The following is a 19,078-nucleotide window of genomic DNA, read 5'->3' as shown; positions in this document are numbered from 1 at the left end:
GGGTCTCACCGGTCCCTCCTAGGGGTCTCACTGCCGCTTTTAAGTGTGAGATGTGGCGGGGCCTAATGGCCCGTGCCCTCCTAGAGGCAGCAGGCCCCTGGGCGCCCCCTCTTAGCGCCTCAATTTCCCCACCGCCGACACCCTTCTACCTGGGCGGCTTGGCAGGGCGCGCCCCATCGAGGAGCCACCCCCGGGCAGGGCCCTTTCCGTCCCCCTGCGGCCCGCCCTGCTCTCGGGAGCCCGCCTCCGCCCGCCGCCACGGCTTCCACGTGGCCCTGCCCTCTGCGCCTGCGCCGCCCACCCGCAGCTCGGGGCCCGACGGGGCGGGGCCGGGCGCGGTGACGCCATCACGCGCGCCGCGGCCGGGGATCCGTCGGGCAGGGCCGCGCCACGTCGGCGCGCGCACGACCGCGCCCCCTCCCAGGCGGCGGCGGCGGCGGCGGGGCGTGCCCGTCCGCACGCCTCTCCCTCAGGCCCGCCTCGCTGTCCCCCTCACTCTGTCCGCCGGCCCGGGAGCCGCTGCCGCCGCCGCGCCAGCTCTTCAGACGCACCATGTCTTCGCCTCCCGAAGGGAAGCTGGAGACCAAAGCTGGACACCCGCCCGCCGGTACGGGTCGTTTCTGCTGTCTCTTCTCGCGGGGCTCGCCGCCGTGCCGGCTGCAGGGCGGGCTCGAACCCGCGGCCGGGGGCCCGGGGCGGGGGCGCGGGGCGCCGGGCCCGGGCTCGGCGGGGAGGGGCCCTGGACGCGAGCCCCGTCCCGGGAAGCTCCCGTGGGGGCCGTGTCGGCCCGCGGGGTGGGGACGTCAGCGCAGCCCCGCGCGGGCCCAGACTCGATGCTTGAACGTTGGCGCAAACGCCTGGGAGTTGTGTGCAAATTAGAATGACCCGCCTAAGCCGGGTTGCACACCTTGCAGAGAACTTCTATTCAGTACCCTGGGATATGCTGGTTAACAGCCACGAGTAACCCCAGAACCGGGAGCCTGCTTTTTATAGTGATGCGTTGTAGGTTGACGCCTCCCAACGAACCCAGGGGCGTCCACTTTTTAAAATCATGAATTGCTCAATATGACTCATTTTACCCCTTTTTTCTTTCCACATCCAGCGTTTTCCCAAAAGTGATTTTTTTCCCCCAGCAAGTCCTAAACTTATGAACCGAAGAAATTAAATCCGAGGAGTCTTTCCTAGAAAAATACGATTCTAAGCAGCCTTTAGGTTCCTAGCCCCTCCCCTTTCTGAGCCCAGTTCCTCTTTGCTGTTTTAACTCTGCCCAAACGGGGCGATTTCTATTTCTGCTCGCCTTTTGAATGACAACTGACCATATGCGAGGACAGCTGGCGAGAGAAACGGGCGATTGGGGGCCTTTGTGTGGCATTCGTTTAAAAAAGTCCCTTCCGTGGGATTTCCTTTCCAGATAAATCTGACCTTTAATTCTTAGCAGGTCCCTGTCTGGATGCACAGAGGTCGGGGCAGTGGGAAGAAACACCTTATTTACACTGGCAGCAGAGCTAGTTCTCCAGGATCACACAATAGCAGCCTCCTCCTGGCCCCCCAGTTCCTGCGGTCATGAGTTGTCTTGAAGTGTATCTTTTGAAATATCAAATCAAAGTACCAGCAGTTAAATTGCAGATAGAGACATGTCCATATGGGAGACTTCTTGACTTTTAAGATTAGAGGTATAAACTGTATATAGTTTAACCCTTCTAGGAGAAATCTTGTGTAGGACTCTGATTTTCTTTGAATCCAAAAGTAAACAGGCTTTGTGAATTACAAGTTAAATAGCTTCCTTATGCCTAAAGAGAGGAGGTAATTTAGTTGTGCTAGCATGGTGGTGAACTTGGGTTCTAAGTTTTGAAGCATGCCAGGTAACTTCCCAGGGATTTCCTTTTCTATGAAATGCAGGGTGTGGGCCAGATCTTCCCCTGGGAAAGCTGCAGGGCTGGGCTGCTTTTACAGTGGACTCTCATGGGAGCTCCACTGCCTCTATCAGAACCCCAAGGGCAGGTAAGCCTACAGGTGAACTCCGTAAGTGTCTTCTGGGGAGGTCCTTTAGTCTTTGGAACCCAAATCCCGCAGGAGTCGCTTAGGTAACGGTCACTGTCATTTAGCACTTACAAGACTGATTAGATTTGGCCAGGGTTCGAGGAAAGGCCTGGCATCCTGGGCCCAGAGGTACAGGTTAGAAAGGTACTTTTGGGGGTTGCTGTGTTTTGCCTCTCAGCAGCAGCACCCCCTCTCCCAATCCTGCCACCACCCCCCAGTGCTACAGGGGGCCCTGTGTGAAAGCTTTTTTTGGCAGGAGGCTCATGGCTTTCTTGTTTAGTCTGGCATTGCCAGGGAGTAGGCGGTTCTCCTGGAGTAGATGTTTAAAAAAAAGAAAAAAAGCAACCCACTGTAATCAAGGATAATCATTGGAGATAGCCAAGAGTACAGTTAATAAAGCAAAATAACAGCCTTAAAAACTTTGGGAACGCTTTCATTAAAGGCTTAAATTGGATAAGAGACTGGTATTTAAATCCTCAATCAGAAATAATAAAATTCTCTCACAGTGACTATCTTACTGTTCTTTGTGTTTTCTCTTTATTGCTGTCAGACCACATACCCTCCGCTGTGTTCCCACAGGGCCCCTGCTTTCCTTATTCTTGCACTTACCTCTACCTGTCTGCTCTCTTCTTCCTTCTGGGGCTGGGTCTTTATATCTTTATCTCCAATATCTAGCACCGAGCCTGGCACGAAATAATCAAGATCTGAATGAGTTTCTCCAGGGCCTCTCCTCACCTCCACCTTTCCGCATCCATGCTGGGCCTGTAACTTCCTCTCATCTCTCAGCCCTTTCCCATCTGCTGATGTAAGTGGCACTCAGCCAGCTTCAGTAGCATAATATTAATATTAGTAATCACAGTAACTATTGTTTGTTGAACGTTACTATGTGCCCAACACCACGGGTCTCAGCCTGTGGCACTTATTAGCTCTTTTAATTAACAGTCCCCTCTGGTTGGGACAAGCCATTTGAAAAGCGGCTCAGGGCCTCTGAGGCAGCTGGCCTGCAGGGCCTGTGCCCTTTGAAGCTCAGCAGCCTTCTACACACGAGCCTGCAGCACTTGCCAGGGCCTTCCTCCAGGACTGGAGATGAACGAGGCAGTTCACAGGGCCGCCTGGAGAGTGGGAGAAAGGCGCCCCATAAATAGGAAGCCCGTTATTTATGAGGGTGGGTGGGGTCGCAAAATGCCCTGGCAAATGAGCTGTAGTCTGCGGTTCTCTGTCCAAGTAATGGAGTCTTAATGACTGCTCTCGGCTGCAAAATATTTGTGGAGAAATGGGGTGAGACTGCTGGTTTTATGAGAGTTACTGCAAATACAGATTAGCAAAGTTAGAACTAGAGAGGTTCTGTTTTGTCTAACAGCAGTGAGCGTGTTCCACAGCAGAAAGGACAATTTAATTACAAGCCAAACTGTTCCTCATTTCTGCTAGTCTTGGTGCGTTTGTGTCAGCAGTGTGTTTAAAATCTCTTTGTTAAATACATTTGCTGCCCCGTTTGCCTGTTTCACAGGAGAGCCAAAACCATATGTCACTGTAGTTCTCGTAAAGTTAGTATGTGATAGCTTTGAGTGTTACCAATTTCACTTTTTTTCTTTTTAAATATACTTGACATCCCCTCTAGAGCTGAGTCAAATAGAATATAAAGGCAGTTGTATTTATTTAAAGTAAAATGGGAAGTGGAACACTTTGCTTTTTTTTTTTTTTTAATAACTTCAAAGTAGTTTCACTCCATTATATTGATTAGACAGGCAGATATTAGTCAGAGATGCATCAAAAAGGTTGTTGTAGGTGATGATTCTCGCTGAATTATCTTCCTGCAGGAAGGGTTTCAGGATGGTCTAGCCAACTCTCTTGTACAGTCATAAATTTGCCAAATGAACCTCGGATGTCCTTACTCCAGTTGCTAATCGAGGACTAAAGGGTCCAGCAAAGAGGTCTGTTTTTGGTTCCAACATGCCAAGGAAACCAGAAGCCTTTTATTACTGTGCTTTGTGAGAGCTTTCCATCAAGGTGGAGAGAAGAGTTTCCAAGACACGTTTTAGATTTCTCCTCTGTTCTCGAGGCACTTTAGGTTATGTACCCCTTCTCCATCTGTCACTTCAGAGAGTGCCCTGAGCATTCTTACGTGGCTCTATGAATGCTCTTTCTTTTCCAACTTCAGAAATATTTTTGTTTATATATTACTTTTGTTTAAATTACTATATTAGTTACAATAGGTAGCACTGGCTCTTGCAACAAACCACCCAAAATCTCTGTGGCGGAAGACTTATTTCTCTCCCGGGTGGCCCTCCTGCAAGGAATGACTCAGACGCAGGCTCCTTGGCCTGTGCCACACAAGGCGGTCGCAAAGCCTGGCCTCTGCAGGAGGGAAGAGGGAGTGCAGAAGCCGTGCTGGGGGGAGTTTCCAGTAGCTGCTGGAACAGATTATGAGAAACGTAGTGGCTTAAAACAGCCTACATTTGTTACCTTACGGTTCTGAAACAGGTCAGATCGCCCTGGGCTAACATCAGGGTGTCACAGGACTGCATCCCTCCTGGAGGCTCTAGGGAGGATCCTTTTCTCACTTTCTAAAGCCACCCGCATACCTTGGCTCCTGGCCCCTCGTTCCTCCCTCAAAGCCAGCAGTGGTTCTTCTCACATGACATCACTCTGACACTCCCTTCCCACTTCCACTTTTAAGGAGCCTGGTGATTGGATTGGCTCCACCTGCGTAATCCAAGAGCCTCTCCTAGTTTAAGGTCGGCTGATGAGCATAGTTCACTCCATCTACAACCTTAACGGCCCCCTTGCCAGTAACCTAACATGGCCACCAGGTCCAGGGAATAGGATGGGGGCATCTTATTCTAGCACAGTCGCTTTTTCCCAGGCTGCTGGCCAGGTCTCATTAAAATGACTAACCCAACTGTAAGGTCGGGTGGGATTGGCGAAAATCAACGCAGCCTCTGCCTCCACCACCAACCCTAATGCCAGGTTTCTCCGGAGCACTTCCGGGCACCAGCTCCTCCTTTCCCAAGTGTCCCTAAACTCAGGGATCCCCACGCGGCAGCCCCCACATGCCTCAGCTTTGGCATCGCAGATCGAAGGTGCCCATTCGCCACTCACCGCGCAGCCAGCTTCCCATCTTGTCCTAGTCACTGTGATAAGTCCTTGGGTCAAAACCAAGTTGTGACATGGAACACAAGCTAGTGTGGGAGACGGGACCTGGGCGTTCCAGTTTTGTTTCAAAGTTCCGTGACGCTGGTAAGGCATGCCACATCACTGAACTGCATCTCCACCTCTGCGTAGTGAAAGGGGCTGTTGGCGTGTGATCTTTCAGGACCTTCCTACTTCACCACTCTTTTGTTCAGGCTCAGAATAGCAGTTTCCCTTATTTCGTCCTCAGCTTTCTTAGACATGAAAGCCTCGGGGTGCACATCCAGGCACTTGTCAGGCACTTGTGTTTTAGTTCAAGCCCTTGTGCTTAGGTGCCTGAAGCCTTCTGTCCAGTGTTCACATTGTTTTGAATACAGGATCTCATTGGGATTCCCCATAGCTCCTGTCTGCTGGCAGGCCAGGCTGTCGGTGCCCATCTACAAACTGGTCCTCTCCGTGTTCTCCTTACAGGGTCCCCACCCTCAGGTCCGCAAGCATCCACGTATGAGTGTTGTCTTTGTGTGCCTTGTGCTTCTCCTTCCCTTACCTAGGATGGACCATGTTCCCTTCCTTTTCCCATCAGGAAGCACCACCCGCCTAAGGTCATTGACCCCAGGGGTTGGTCACTTGCCATTTTCACTTGGCTGACCTGTCACAGCATTGCCATCCCCGAGATCACTGTGCTTAACTACGGCTCTGGTGGATTTTGTTTTCTTTTCTTTTCTCCTTCATCAGAATTGTTCTTGGAACCTTCCATCTCTTCTTTGAGGTCAGTGAGCCCTCCTCTGAGTAGCGTTATTTCAGTAGCTCTTCCCAGACAAGAACACAGGCAGCCTACACCTGCCAGCCCACTCCACCACCTGCAGCTGCCTTGGGGGCGATTGGTGTGAATTGACAGCCTGCCTCGCTCCCCCCTAAAAACCATACCCTGGCCGAGATGGCTCTACGGTGGTGATGCTGGAAAGACCTTCCCCCTGCCCATCTTCTAGTTCTAGATTTTTCTAGCCCATGATTGATCATTAGTCTATGGAGTGACTCCTCTAGCCAGGCCCTGACACCTCAGGTGATCAGACAATCAGTTGCTTCCTCAGTGTTTGTTTACCTGCCAGCGTCTGGCCATGGAGATTGCTTCCTCCACTTTTCCCATTGGGCAGGAAGCTGCTCTGCAGAAAGTTTTGAGTTTCAAGTGCGTTTTTCTTCCCTAAGCTAAGGAGGGATATAATCACAACCTCCCTCTAGGCCATTGCTGCCTCACTGTCAGGACCAGTGATGCTCTGTGTCCTGGAAAGAGTCAGAGCAGGGACGGCGACCTGATGGGAGTACAGGTGCAGACCGCCTGGGCTCCCATCCTGCCTCTGGCACCTGCTAGCTGGGCGATGCAGGGCAGGTCCCCTCTCCCCTTCGTGCCTCAGCGGCTCCTTCCTAGGGGATTGTGAAGGTTAAGTGAGGCGAGTCACAGAGAGTGGTGAGAGCAGGGCTTGTCACACAGCAACACCCAGCATGTGGTGCTGCTGATGGCGACAGTCAAGAAGAAAAATTGAAGCAGCATCTGGGATCTGCGATTCTGCAGAAGCTTCCTGACTTACACAGTGTCATGGGGTGAATTGTGTCCCCTAAAAAGACATGTTCAAGCCCCGAACCCTGGTACCTGTGAGTGTGACCTTATTTGATGCCTGACTTCTGGCCTCCAGAACTGTGCGAGAATAAATCTCTGTTGTTTTAAGGCCCCCAGTTTGTGGGACTTTATTACGGCAGCCCCAGGAAACTCAGACAGATGCCACTGTTACGTGGTACACTGACCTGGTCAGAGAGCACCAGGTAGGCAAGCACGTCATGTGGTGTCCATTCGTTCCCCTTATCCCCACCTTCCATAGGAGAAGACTGCAGTAAAGAAACATTACGTTACCGAGGACTTGATGCTCCTGAGGTCTAAGTACAAAATTAAACCTATATACCAATGCAGGCATTTCCTGCCTGCTTCCTCACTTCATCCTGGTGTGTCTCTGGGAGGGAGGGGCAGAGCTGGCGTTCGAACCCAGGCATCCAGCTCCAGGGTCCATGCCTGTCACCTCTGCACAGCACTTTCCAGGGGAGGTGGTCAGTCTTCACATGTGAAGCTTGTGCGTAAATAACAACCACAGTAAAACTCTGAGGCATTTTCTAACAGATCTCATAAAAATACTTATATTTGCAAATAATTCTGCCAAGATCTCTGCAAAACTAATTCTGCAGTTGTATTTTTTCATATGAAGAAAAGTTCCAGAGACAATGATAAAACAATCAAAACAAATACGCACTGTCATATATTTTTGCAGTATCGCAAGTTGAAATGAATCTGTCTCAGCCTTGAGTTATTATTATTATTGCCGCTTTTTATTGCTGCATTAATCACCCAACATACTGTGAGGCATTAGTGAAGTTAATTGCCTTTATAAACTAAATTAAGTGGAGGTGCCAGTGCTGGGCGCCTGAGCCCTGACCTTGTGTCTTTACATCATAGGGGAATGGGTAGGCAGCTCCAGAAGCGCTAAAGAAGACTTGATTTCAAATGGCCTCTTGACCTTCACAATCAGTTTTCTTTCTAGTTAGTTGTGCAGCCCTTTTTTACTTTTAATACCACATCTGAGCATGTGTAGTTGAAAAGTTTCATGTCTGCCAAGTTGAAATGATTCAGAGGCCATTTTTCAACAGGCATTGTGGGATGGGTGTGGGGTAGCTGGGGGAGAGAGATTAATTATAAAGAAACGTTTCGTGGGGCAATTCTTTCTTGATTTTCCTGTGGCCAAAAACATTCAGAACCCTCTGATCCTGCATTTCAAGAGAGTGGGAAATTTTAACATACTGCAGAATTTTGTTTTCAATCTCCATTTCCAGTGATGTGGTAGACTATATCACCTGGGACTATCTTGTTAAAAACAAAAAACCGAAAATGCTGGCTCCACTTTTTTTTTTTTTTTTTTAATCTGAGTTTAGAGCAAGAGAAATCCCTAGGGACCAAAAACAAAGATGGCATGGAAAATCCAATCAGTAAGCATAAGCCTTTTGTCACATGACGTAAAAAGGATTCCCAGGCACCTATAGTCCTGCCTCAACCCCAGGCTGCAGAGGATGCCCACAGATAAAACCCTACAAAGACAAGCTCATAATCCACGGCCACCAGCACAGGAGCCAGAATCAGCAGACAGCGACGCACAACAAAGTTAGATTTCCAAGGACCTTAGGTGATAAAACCATTGAATATACAGCCATAAGACAAGTATGCTGAAAATGATTAAACATATAAAAGAGTTGAAAACATGAGAAACAAGACCCTATTCAAAAAAAAAAAAATGGACGGGACAGATTTGAGAGAGAAATATATAACCTGTAGCAATGAAAAAATGATTGAAATAAAAATCAATGGATGGGGTTAAAAATGGGGTTAGATCTTTGACATCTTCCTAAGGTTAAAGGGCTGGCAGAATCTCCCAGGGAAATTGAAGGCTTTAATAGGCTTGAGGTGTGTATGTCTGAGGGTTGGTTTTTTTCACATTCTCCTTCCTATTTGTCAGTATAATATATAAACTTGCCCTGAACTTTTGTGATGCGGCAGAGTCCACCCATACTTGAAATGCCAGAAGACATGACATGACAAAGCCTTATTGGGGCAGAAGACTTAAAAGTAGCTCTTCTGAGAGGATAGGACCTGGAGTGAGAGAGTACTATTTAGACTGTTCCACTTTCTAACCAGCACTTGCTTCCACACTACCAAATACCTCTCTCTCCTCTCTTCCCGTTTAACCTTGTCCATTAGGAGGTTGCTCTGAGGCTTTTTTTTTTTTTAAGGAGGTATTGGGGTTTGAACTCGGGACCTCATATGTCCCAAGCAGGCACTCAACTACTGAGCCACACCTGGTCCCCTGCAGTTGAGGCTTTGAAAGGCTGCATAATTAGTCAGAGGCCATGTAGCTCAGGATGCTCTAAAGCTCATGCTGGTGACACCATGCCAGGCCAGCTTCTCAGATGTACAGCAGAAATTTTATGCAATTGGCCAGCATTTCTGGACTATTCCATAGAACACAAATCCTAAAGGATGACCATTGATGTTTCTGGAGGGAGAAAAGTTCAATTGTCAAAATACATTTGGGAAATACTCTGTACCCACTCCTCCCCATAAAGCTTCACAGTGTGGTTCATACACTAAAGGCCAAAAAAATTGTCTTAAGGAAACCCACTTAATTTTTTATGTTAGCTATTAGAGAAGTGCAAATCAAACCATAATGAGATAACCTCATTGCACCTTTTAGAAGGACCATAATCAAAACAGATTATAACAAGTGTTAGGATGTGGAGAAATTGGAACCCTTGTACAATGCTGCTGGATATGTAAAATGGGGCAGCTTCTTTGGAAAACAGTTTGGCAGTTCCTGACCCAGCAATTTTACCAGGTGCATACCCAAGAGAATTGAAAACCTATTTCCACAGAAAAACTTGTACACCAGTGTTCATGAGCAATGTTCATAGCAGCATTACTTGAATTGCCGAAAGACGGAAACAGCCCAAATGTCCATCAGCTGGTGAATGGATCAATAGAATGTAGTATATCCATGCAATGGAATATTATTTAGAAATAGAAAGGGATAAAGTACTGATACATGCTCCAACATGTATAGACCTTGCCAGCATCCTGCTAAGTGGTGAAATATCTAGAATCAGCAAATCCACAGAGGCAGAAAGCAGATGTGTTGTTGCCAGGGGCGATGAGAAGACAGGGGATGTGAAGGGTCTTCTAATGGGCCAAGGTTTCTTTTGGAGGTGCTGGAAGTATTTTAAAGATAATTGTGGCCGTGGTTTACAACACAGTACACTCAGAATCACTGAACTGTCCACTTTAAATGGATGAATTGTACTGTTTATGGATTAAATATCAATAGAGCTGCTTAAATGGAATTAACACCTGCTGATCCTAGGGTTTCATAGCACCCAGTTGGAGAAAGGCTGCTCTGGCAGTCACCTTCTGAGTCACTTGTGGCTCTATCATCACCATCAAAAGCATCATCCGTATTTGAGAAAATGCCTCAGTGCAGGGTTTAAGTGGACTCTTGTGTCAAGAAGATGTGCGGAGCCTAACACCAGCAGCTGCCTTCTTCACTTGTTTATGCTCTGGCTACACTGCTGCTCTTGAGAAGTGCTTGAGAGAGACCTGCAACCCCAAGAGCCTTGGAAAGTTCCTAAGTGGATTTGGAGAAAGAGATGGTGCTGATTGCTATCTTGTGTAGAATGCCCTCCAAACAATTCTCACCCTCCGTGGTTAATCATTGTCCTTGACGCTGTTATCTGAACCAGGCTGCGGTTGGTGGGCAGTCAGAACCTTTCCGGCTAGTTGTTCTGCTCCTCGGCTATTCCATTTCTCATTACTCATACCGTTCCCCCCCTTTTTTTTTTCCATTTAAGTGAAAGCCGGTGGAATGCGAATTGTGCAGAAACACCCACATGGTGGAGACAACAAAGAAGAGAGAGACAAGGATGACCAAGAGTGGGAAAGCCCCAGGTGGGAGAACACTGGTGAATCTTGAGCCTGTTTCACAAATAACCACTATCTGATCCAGTTAAACTTTAACATTTGTTCTCAGCTGTGTGCTTTTGATAACTCTGGGGCTCTGTGCTGTGTATTTTTCCTTTCCTAATCAGGGAGTGGGGATTTAGTCCCACCCAGGGGAGAAATGGAGATCCAGTGGGGCACCCTCCTTCCTGACCAAATCTGAGCAGTGCTCTCTACTCTCTAAGCCTTAGCCCAGGGCTGGTGCACCTTTCCATCTGCACCTGCACAGTGTGGCAGTCAGGCTGGCAAGGCGGCCCACCTCCACCTGCTCCATGTTCCCATGGGTGAGCCAGTGATGCCCACAGAAGTAGGAGTCTGCACCAACAGGAACAGGTGCCATGCTCTTTGGAGAAGCTTCATCCAGCCCCTGGCTTCTCTGAGGGTGCACACAGCCACTACCTACCTCCCTGCTCCACCACCAGTGTGGAGGAAATGGCCAAATTCTTGCAACCCTGCAAATCTTTCGTACTCCAGGTTTGCATGCCTTCCCAGAGGAGCAGACCCTGACCATCTGAGGGCAGGAGTTCCCAACGTCAGCCACCGTACTTAAGTCATCTGGAGGTCTCTGGCCACTGCCGTCCAGTTGAGTCAGTGTCTCTGGATTAGGCCTGGCCATCTGTGCAGTGAGGCTAGAAAACTACTCTACATAGGAAATGCTCACAGCATCTGCCATCTCCTGGTTCTTCAGGTGAATCTAGAATCGGCAAGGCTACACCCTAACCAGGATCCAGGTGTCCAAATGACTTCTACCCCAGCCTTCCTGGGTCCTGCCAGCTTACTGCTTGCAGTCTGCCCCTCTTTGATTTACTGCCTATTGACCTGGGAGCTTCTAGTTCCTAGTTTGGCTCAAAGACATCAATATATTTCCTTCAACCTCATGATACATAGTCATGGATGTGAGTGCATCCATCTCTCTGTGAGTTGGTCCACATGGAAGAACGTGAACTCTAAGCTTTCTACCTTCCTCCTGACAAGGGCTCAGCCAGAGGATGAGAGAGTGGGAATGGAGAAAGGGTCTGGAAAGAAACTAGCCTTCCTTTCTGGTGGCTGGGAGCATTCTTTCATTTCATTCCAACAATCAGGAATAGAAGGTGATATTAACCCCAAGTTCCACATGAGGACGTTGAATCCCACAGAGGCTATAAACTTGCCCGCACTTGAACCTTGGAAGCTATGGGAGCAGGAATTTAAACCCAGGGCTCCCCTTAGAAAGAACGTGCATATCCATGCTAACCCTGCAGGTCAGCTCTGTGTGCTCTGCCCGGGTTATTTCCTACAGTACCTTGTACTGTCTGATGGCTGTGTAGTCACTTGAGGGGGGCATAGAATTTCTGATGAAGACCATGGCTGTTTATTGCCCATTTTAACTCATGAGATCAACAACATGAAGATTCAGTTCAGAGTCTAGTTCTAAAAGAAGGTGGGTTAGGGAAAGTTTTAGAATTCTCCCTGGCTATTTTCATCAAGCTTTGCGTGGACCACATTAGAATTCTCCTATAGGTGTAGAATCCCGCATCTGAAGGAAGACCTTGAGGTCCATTTTATATCAGAGTTCAGGATTTTGGGGATTTTAGAGTATAATGCAGACTTGCAGAGAAGACTGCAGAGCACATACCACATGGTCCCCCTGGTGGAATCTCAGGCAGCAAAACAGCGTGGGATAAATTCTTAAAATTTATACACTTGTGTCAGTTCAGGTCCAGTTTTACAGCAAAAGGAGTTTGTGTCAGGTCAAGCTTTGCCTCCAAACAAGTTAAAAGGAAACTTCCGTTTTCAGAGCATTCTTGCATGTGGAATTGTGGATGAGCATATAATCCTGTAATAATTTCCTTCTCTAGAGAAACCTGGCATGTCATTGCCCTCTTCACATCCAGCTCTTGTCTTCAGAAGGGGAGAAGAGAGAAAGTCCTGCCTGGGGGGGTGGGGAGAAAAACAAAAACCCCGGGAAGTTAGTGAAACATACAGGAGTTTAAGTGGAGCAAGCTACGAATAACCAGCTTCAGTACAGTGAGAGGTGGTGATTTATTGGCGGTTTTAAAAATAAGGACAAAACAACCCATTAGTTTTCTTGCTATTGATTTTTTTTCCCCATAAGATGAAATACTGCATTTGCAGAAGATGAGCAATTTAAATAAATATGAGACAGGATGAATGGGTGCAAGCAAAAGGATCAAGCATGCCAACACTCTAGATTTTAGTGTTTTACCCATCTTAAAGAATGCTCAGGGCAGAGCCAAGGATTTTGAAACAGACTGACTCGGGGTAGGGTTGCATGATACATGGGTGAGGCATGCTTGTTCCCTGCAGCCAAATTGCTGTAGTATGCTCCTTGAGAGTGTATCAGCGCCCCTCCTCTTGACTTCTGTCTCACTCTGTCCTGCTATCCTTAACACTTGCCAGAGCATTTACAGAGTGAGATACACCTGTGTACACTTTTCAGCTACCGATGCACGTTGCTCACACAACTGCTAAAAACCTGCGTCCGGTCAGGTACTCTGTATAATAGTTCACTTCCACTGCCAAGCACCCCTTCTGTTTTCTGGTGGGTTGGCTGAATAAACTTAGCCACTGATAATAAGCATTGCTAAGTCTTACAGAACACAGTGAGCCTGGCTCTTTTGGGGAGTTTTGTGTTCAGGTTGATTCATTGGATCCTCACATCCGCTCCTTATTATTCCTATTTCAGAGTTGATTATTGTTTGGCATCCTATATCAGATTAGTTCTCCCACTTCAGTGGCAAAGAGAGGCTAAGTGAAGTTTTTCCAAGGCCTCACAGCCAATAAGGGCCAGCCCCGGTGTGGCGGGTGAGTCCCTGCCCTTACCCTCGGCGGTGCTGACCCCTTGTACCTTTTGGGCTGGGCACTTAAAAAGGGCTTCACTGGGTGTGAAATGCGCACCCCATCTGTAAGTTGGTGTTACTGTGCTGATTTTATAGATGAAGAAACCCAGGCTTGGCGGGGTCAACCAGCTCGGGGATCTGTGGCCGGTCAGCGGCCTGGCCAGGACTCAGCCGAGTCTGTCTTAGCGTAGAAGCCCGGGCTCCTAGCCATGCCACAGGGGCCACCTGAGTTGGCAGAATACTTGGGGCACCTACCTAAACTACAAACCTGGATCCCTCCGTCAAACTGTGTTGATCTGAGATTGCCCATTACCTTTTCCATACTCCTGAAGCCCATCCCCCCTTTCCCCCCATTGCCGCCCCCCAGTCAGAGGCGGCTAATTGTCAGTTTACAGCAAACGTTCAGTGGGCTGGGCCAGTGTCACTTTATGTATTGAAAGGCCTATCCGTTTGCAGAATTTGCGAACAGTTCATTGTTCATTGGAAATGTCTCATGGTCTGTGACTGTGAACCGTCGTCATATTAACCTGATCCTAAAGTTTTCTATTTTTTCATGTTCTGAACCAAGTGTTCTCAAGCTATGAAAGTAAGTGCATAGTCTCAGATGTCAGTTTCCTCCTTAACCATAGATCTACATTTGCAAAACTCTTGCTTTCCTTCCCAGGTACTTAAAACTCGTTTTAGATTTGTTGACTCATCTCTAATGGCTTCCTTCCTCATTAATCAGAAAATCAAATGTTTACAGAGAAAATGACCAACTGTTGCATTAAAGAGTTTATTATGTAACAAACAAAAAAAGCCCAACCTTTTACTAGTAATTATTTTTCTTGCAGATATTTATGCTGCTTTCACTCCCTTTAATCTTGTAATTTTCCAGATTTTAAAAAACAATTTCTTATGCTGCCAAGTTGTTTTAAGATGCTAGTTTTTGGGCTTTTTTTAATGTTGCAGAAATTTGAAAATCTTGCCCAAGAATTGAAATGTTGCTGAGTTCTAGTTACTTTTTCTTCATGCTTATCGGCAAATCCTTTCCTGGGTGGCTACTAGATTCCTTCTCAGAACCAACTGAGTTAAGGAATACAGTAATTTTCCTTAAAGCCTTTTGTTGAGCATAGTAAGATAAAAGTTCCTACTTTTCGTTCTGTAAAGGAGATGTTGCAGATGCCTAATGGACTTCACGAGCGAGTAGGAGCCACTTAAAAAACAAAACAGAAAAAACACAGTTATGCATCTAACATTTACTGAAGTCCTACAGTGAACCAAGTTCAATACCGACACAAGATAAGAAAAAGGAAGAGGGGACAGGAGAAGGGTAAACTAGAAACTGGAGGGTGTGGGTGGGAGAGGGTTGGGAAGAAAGGAGGGTAGAAATGGGGAAATAGGACAGAGGGAGGGAGCAGCACTTCTGAGCCTGTTTTTTGTGTAGCTCTGACCTAAAACCTTTGCACCATTTTTCCTGTACCCGAAAGAGAAGCAGGCAGTTAAAATTGGCCAGCATGTGAGAGGGACTCAAAATGGAATACCAACAGTATCAGATGAATACAATTGTAATACAGAAGATTAATATGCCTACCTTAAAGGGGCTAGAGAAGAAAAGAAATAAGAAGTAACTTTGGAAAGCAACGTTTTAAATAGATTATATATAAATGCTGTTACTCCAATTAGTAAACATGTTTTTCACAGGGATATGGGTTAGCAATTCTGAAACTATATGTTTACTAGGATTGAACAAATAATTAGATACATTGTGGATAATGAGAGGCAAATTTCTCAATTTTAGAGAAAGGAAGTTAGAAAAGGAGAAGACTAATATGAATTTTGTAGTGTTGGATCATAATTAGAGGTATCAGAATGAACTCATGGTTATAAATGGATATAAGAATGGGTGGATGGATAGTAGATAGGTAGATATATGGATAATACATGCAGAAACAAATGCAGGTGTGTGTGTGTGCGCGCACATGCGCTGGGTCGTATAGTATACCTCCATTTTCTAACTCTGTTCACTGGAAGGGCCTAAAAGAAATGACACCTGTGTAACTTGAGCAGCCCTAGGTCTTGGGTTCTAAGTACCACTCAAGGGAACCAGAACTCCTTGGAGAGGTGGCTGATTCCAGGGTTAAGGCAGGGAAAATACTAGATGAGCCTGGGCCTTATCTTGCCTGAAAGTCAGGAAGTGCTCCAAAAAGGATGGGAACATATCAAAAGAACACAGAAGCCAGCCTGAAGAAATTCCTACTGGCCAAAGCTGGAGTAGTTTTCAACAAAATAAATGATGATAGTGTTGGACTGTAGCCCATGGAGTAAAATAAATATCCATGAGCCCGTACTTTTATAAATAATTGAATATATAAGTAAATAGGGAAGAAGTGACAGCTTTTCTTTATAGAAATCCAATTAATAAATGCATAAGAAAAGAAGGTGATATCGCCAGTAGGCAAACAACACAGTAATTGTTGTTGGAGACAAAAGTTTGAGGAGAAAAAGGATATTTGCATAGTTTCAGAGTATTTCCCCTAATGTATTTATTAATTACAAAACAAAAATAGTGACTTTACAGTGGAGAACCGGCAGGTACCACCTGAACTATGCAATCTTGGTTAACATTACCAAGAATGAGACATGTCATACAACGTACCCCTGAGATGATGCTCTAGAAAGGCTTTTCATGCCCATAGTTGTCTTGCCCCAAAATACAGAACTTCCATCGAATCATGAGAAAGCATCAGACAAACCCAAATTGGGGGACAGTTTAGAAATTAACTGACCAGTATTTAAAATTTCAAGGTCATTTTTTTAAACAAGATGACAGCCACTGTCATGGATACTAAGGAGACAGGGTAGCCAAATGCTAGTGGGATCCTGGTTTGGATCCAGGATCCAAAGGAGGACATTAGTGGGAAACCTGGTAAAACGCCATCCCTGTACTTCATGATCCAGCAACTAAACGGTCACTCCAGGACCCTGTCTCTGCATTCATTCTGTTGGGTCAACACCTCTGTTTTATCCATTTGAAATATTTGACTCTCACCCCTATTGGGAAATATGGTATTTATAAAGTGTTAAAGAACAACTAAGGAAAGAAAGAAGCATCATCAATGTGTGGCAAAGAAGAAAAGGCAGAAGAACCTTATGGAAGAGCTCTTTGGCCAAATTTTGAAAGATGGGTGGCAGTTGACAGAGATGAGCATTCCAGATGAAAGTATCAGCTCGTACCACGGCGTGGAGGTGTGTTTGAGCATGATGTTTTGGGGCTGGAGTATGGGGTGCCATTAGGGAGAGGAGAGATTGGGAACATAGACGGGCCAGATCTTAAGGGTCTCTGTGTGCCACATCACAGGGAGCCCTTGTTGAGATGCCTTAACTTACCCAAGAAGGTGGTACTGATTTTATCTCTCTACGCATTTCACACACGCATACATGCACCCATGCACACTCTTGGTGGGCTCCTACAGAGATTGTGGGCCGTGATCTACTCCAAAATTCTGAGATGCTAGAATGTAATTTTTCTTTGCCCTTAAATATTATCATCCTAGAAAACGAACACTACTACTGTGTATATACTCTCTTCATTCTGCAAGCTCAGAATGTTATGTGATAGTAAGTCAACTTCATAAGGTTACTAAATATATTTTTCTAAGCTTTGTGGTCTTGAACTATCTTCTCTTTTGCTTATGTCCTTTGGAAAAATAAACAAGTTTGCATAGCTGAGGGTATAGTCATCAGTTCTAAACATTCCTACTGCCCCATTTAATTACAACTTGGATCTTGAATCCTGAATTCAAGAAGGAAGAACATTTATCTCCATAAACCTTTTGTTGTCGTGGGTGCTTAAGTAGTGTGAGTGGACTTTCTTTAAATTGTATTATGAAAGCTCCTTAGCTTGTGGGCAGATAATAATCAATCATAGTATTCCTCTGTTATCAGAGTTAAAGCCTGTTTAGGGTGGAAAGGAAAAGCTCCATCAACATTTAAGCTTTTTCACATGGGAAAGAAAGGCTTTGGCTCATTTCTGGATAGCAGTGACCAGTCGTATTACTGGATATATTTAACGCCAAACGAATGAGTCCCTGTCTATGGATACATTACCACCCTCTTGCAGGTCAGAACTCTCCAAGTCTCCCTGGCTTTCTCTGCACTGGTGCCACCCCTGTAGCCAGTCTAGTCAATTCTGCTTCACCAGTACAGCCTGGACCCAGCCCCTTCATCAGCCTCTGTCTTCCTTGCCGTCCTCTCCCAACGAGACCGCTATGTTCTCCTCACCCCCACTCCACTGTCGAGTCACCAAGTAGGCCGAGTGATTTTAGTCCCATTATGTCACTACCCTGATGGGAATCGCCCAGAGACCTCCCGTCACATTGGGAATCAAAGCCCAACTCCTCACCATGGCCGACAGAACTCTTCACATCTGCCTCCTGATCCTTCACTGGCCTCTGGTTCTATCTTCTCCCCTGACTCGCTCTCCTGCTTTTCCTCCCACAGTGGCCCCGTGGAACCTTCGCACTTGCCTCTGCTTGGACTTTCATGGCTTTCTCCTTGGCGTTCCGTAGGTCTCTCCTCAGAGAAGTCCTTGCTGGTTGTCGTCCAGCCACGCTCCATCCCCTTATTCTGACTTATTTTCCTTATATTTGAGAACTTTGTTTTTTGGTGCACGTTTATGTAAGATTATGTTTTCTTGATGAATTGGCCCTCTTATTATGAAATACCCCTCTTTATCTCTGGTAATACTCATTTTGGAGTCTGCTTTCCTCTATTAACATAACCACAACCCGTTTCCAGATGGTTGGTATTTGTATTACTTATATATATTTACATTATATCTTTTTCAAAAACCATTTTACTTTCGACATGTCTGTGTCTTTAGGTTTAAAATTTGTTTCTTGTAAGCAACAGAGTTAGGTCTTATTTTTTTATTCTTTCTAACAATACCTGTCTTCTGTTAAGATGTTTAGCCGATTTATATTTGATATAATGTAATCTATGTAACTGATAGGTTAGGGTTTCGTGTAATGCAATGTAATTTAACGTAATTTAATAGAATTATTGATAGAATTGTGTTTAAGTCTATTGTCTTGATGTTTGATTTCTGTTTGATTTGTTTGCTTCTTGTTCCACTGGACCCTGTTATTTTTTGGGTGGATTGAATATTTTTAGTATTCATTTTAATCTCCTCTGTTGGCTTCTAGTTATGCCTCTATATGTGTATGTGTGTTTAGTGGTTGTTCTAGAGATTGCAGTATGCATCTCTTAACTGAGGGGTCTGCAATTCGTCCCACTGCCTGTTTTTGTAAATAAAATTTTATTGGAACACAGCCACTCCCATTCATTTGCATATTGTCTGGTTGCTTTCATACTGCAACAGCAGAACTGAGTAGTTGAGTAGTTCCAAGAGTTTATATGGCTGGTAAAACCAAAATATATACTGTCTGGTCCTTTAAAAAAAGCTTACCAATCCCTTTTTAACTTATCAATCTACCCTTCAAAGAAA

At 46.0% G+C, this 19,078-nt stretch overlaps 1 protein-coding gene across 1 annotated transcript in view; it reads left to right on the top strand.

Moving 5' to 3' along the window:
- Positions 1-359: 359 nt before the first annotated feature.
- Positions 360-19,078, top strand: part of DAP (death associated protein) — a 61,037-nt gene continuing 42,318 nt past the window's right edge. The window contains exons 1-2 of the mRNA XM_004474429.4: positions 360-607; positions 10,603-10,699. Of these exons, the coding sequence (XP_004474486.1) occupies positions 553-607; positions 10,603-10,699 (152 nt within the window). The 5' untranslated portion in view covers positions 360-552. The remainder of the gene's footprint in view (positions 608-10,602; positions 10,700-19,078) is intronic.

The sequence above is a fragment of the Dasypus novemcinctus genome, chromosome 2, assembly GCF_030445035.2.
Source record: "Dasypus novemcinctus isolate mDasNov1 chromosome 2, mDasNov1.1.hap2, whole genome shotgun sequence".
Classification (NCBI taxonomy): Eukaryota; Metazoa; Chordata; class Mammalia; order Cingulata; family Dasypodidae; genus Dasypus; species Dasypus novemcinctus.
This window is presented reverse-complemented; position numbering and strand designations above follow the sequence as displayed.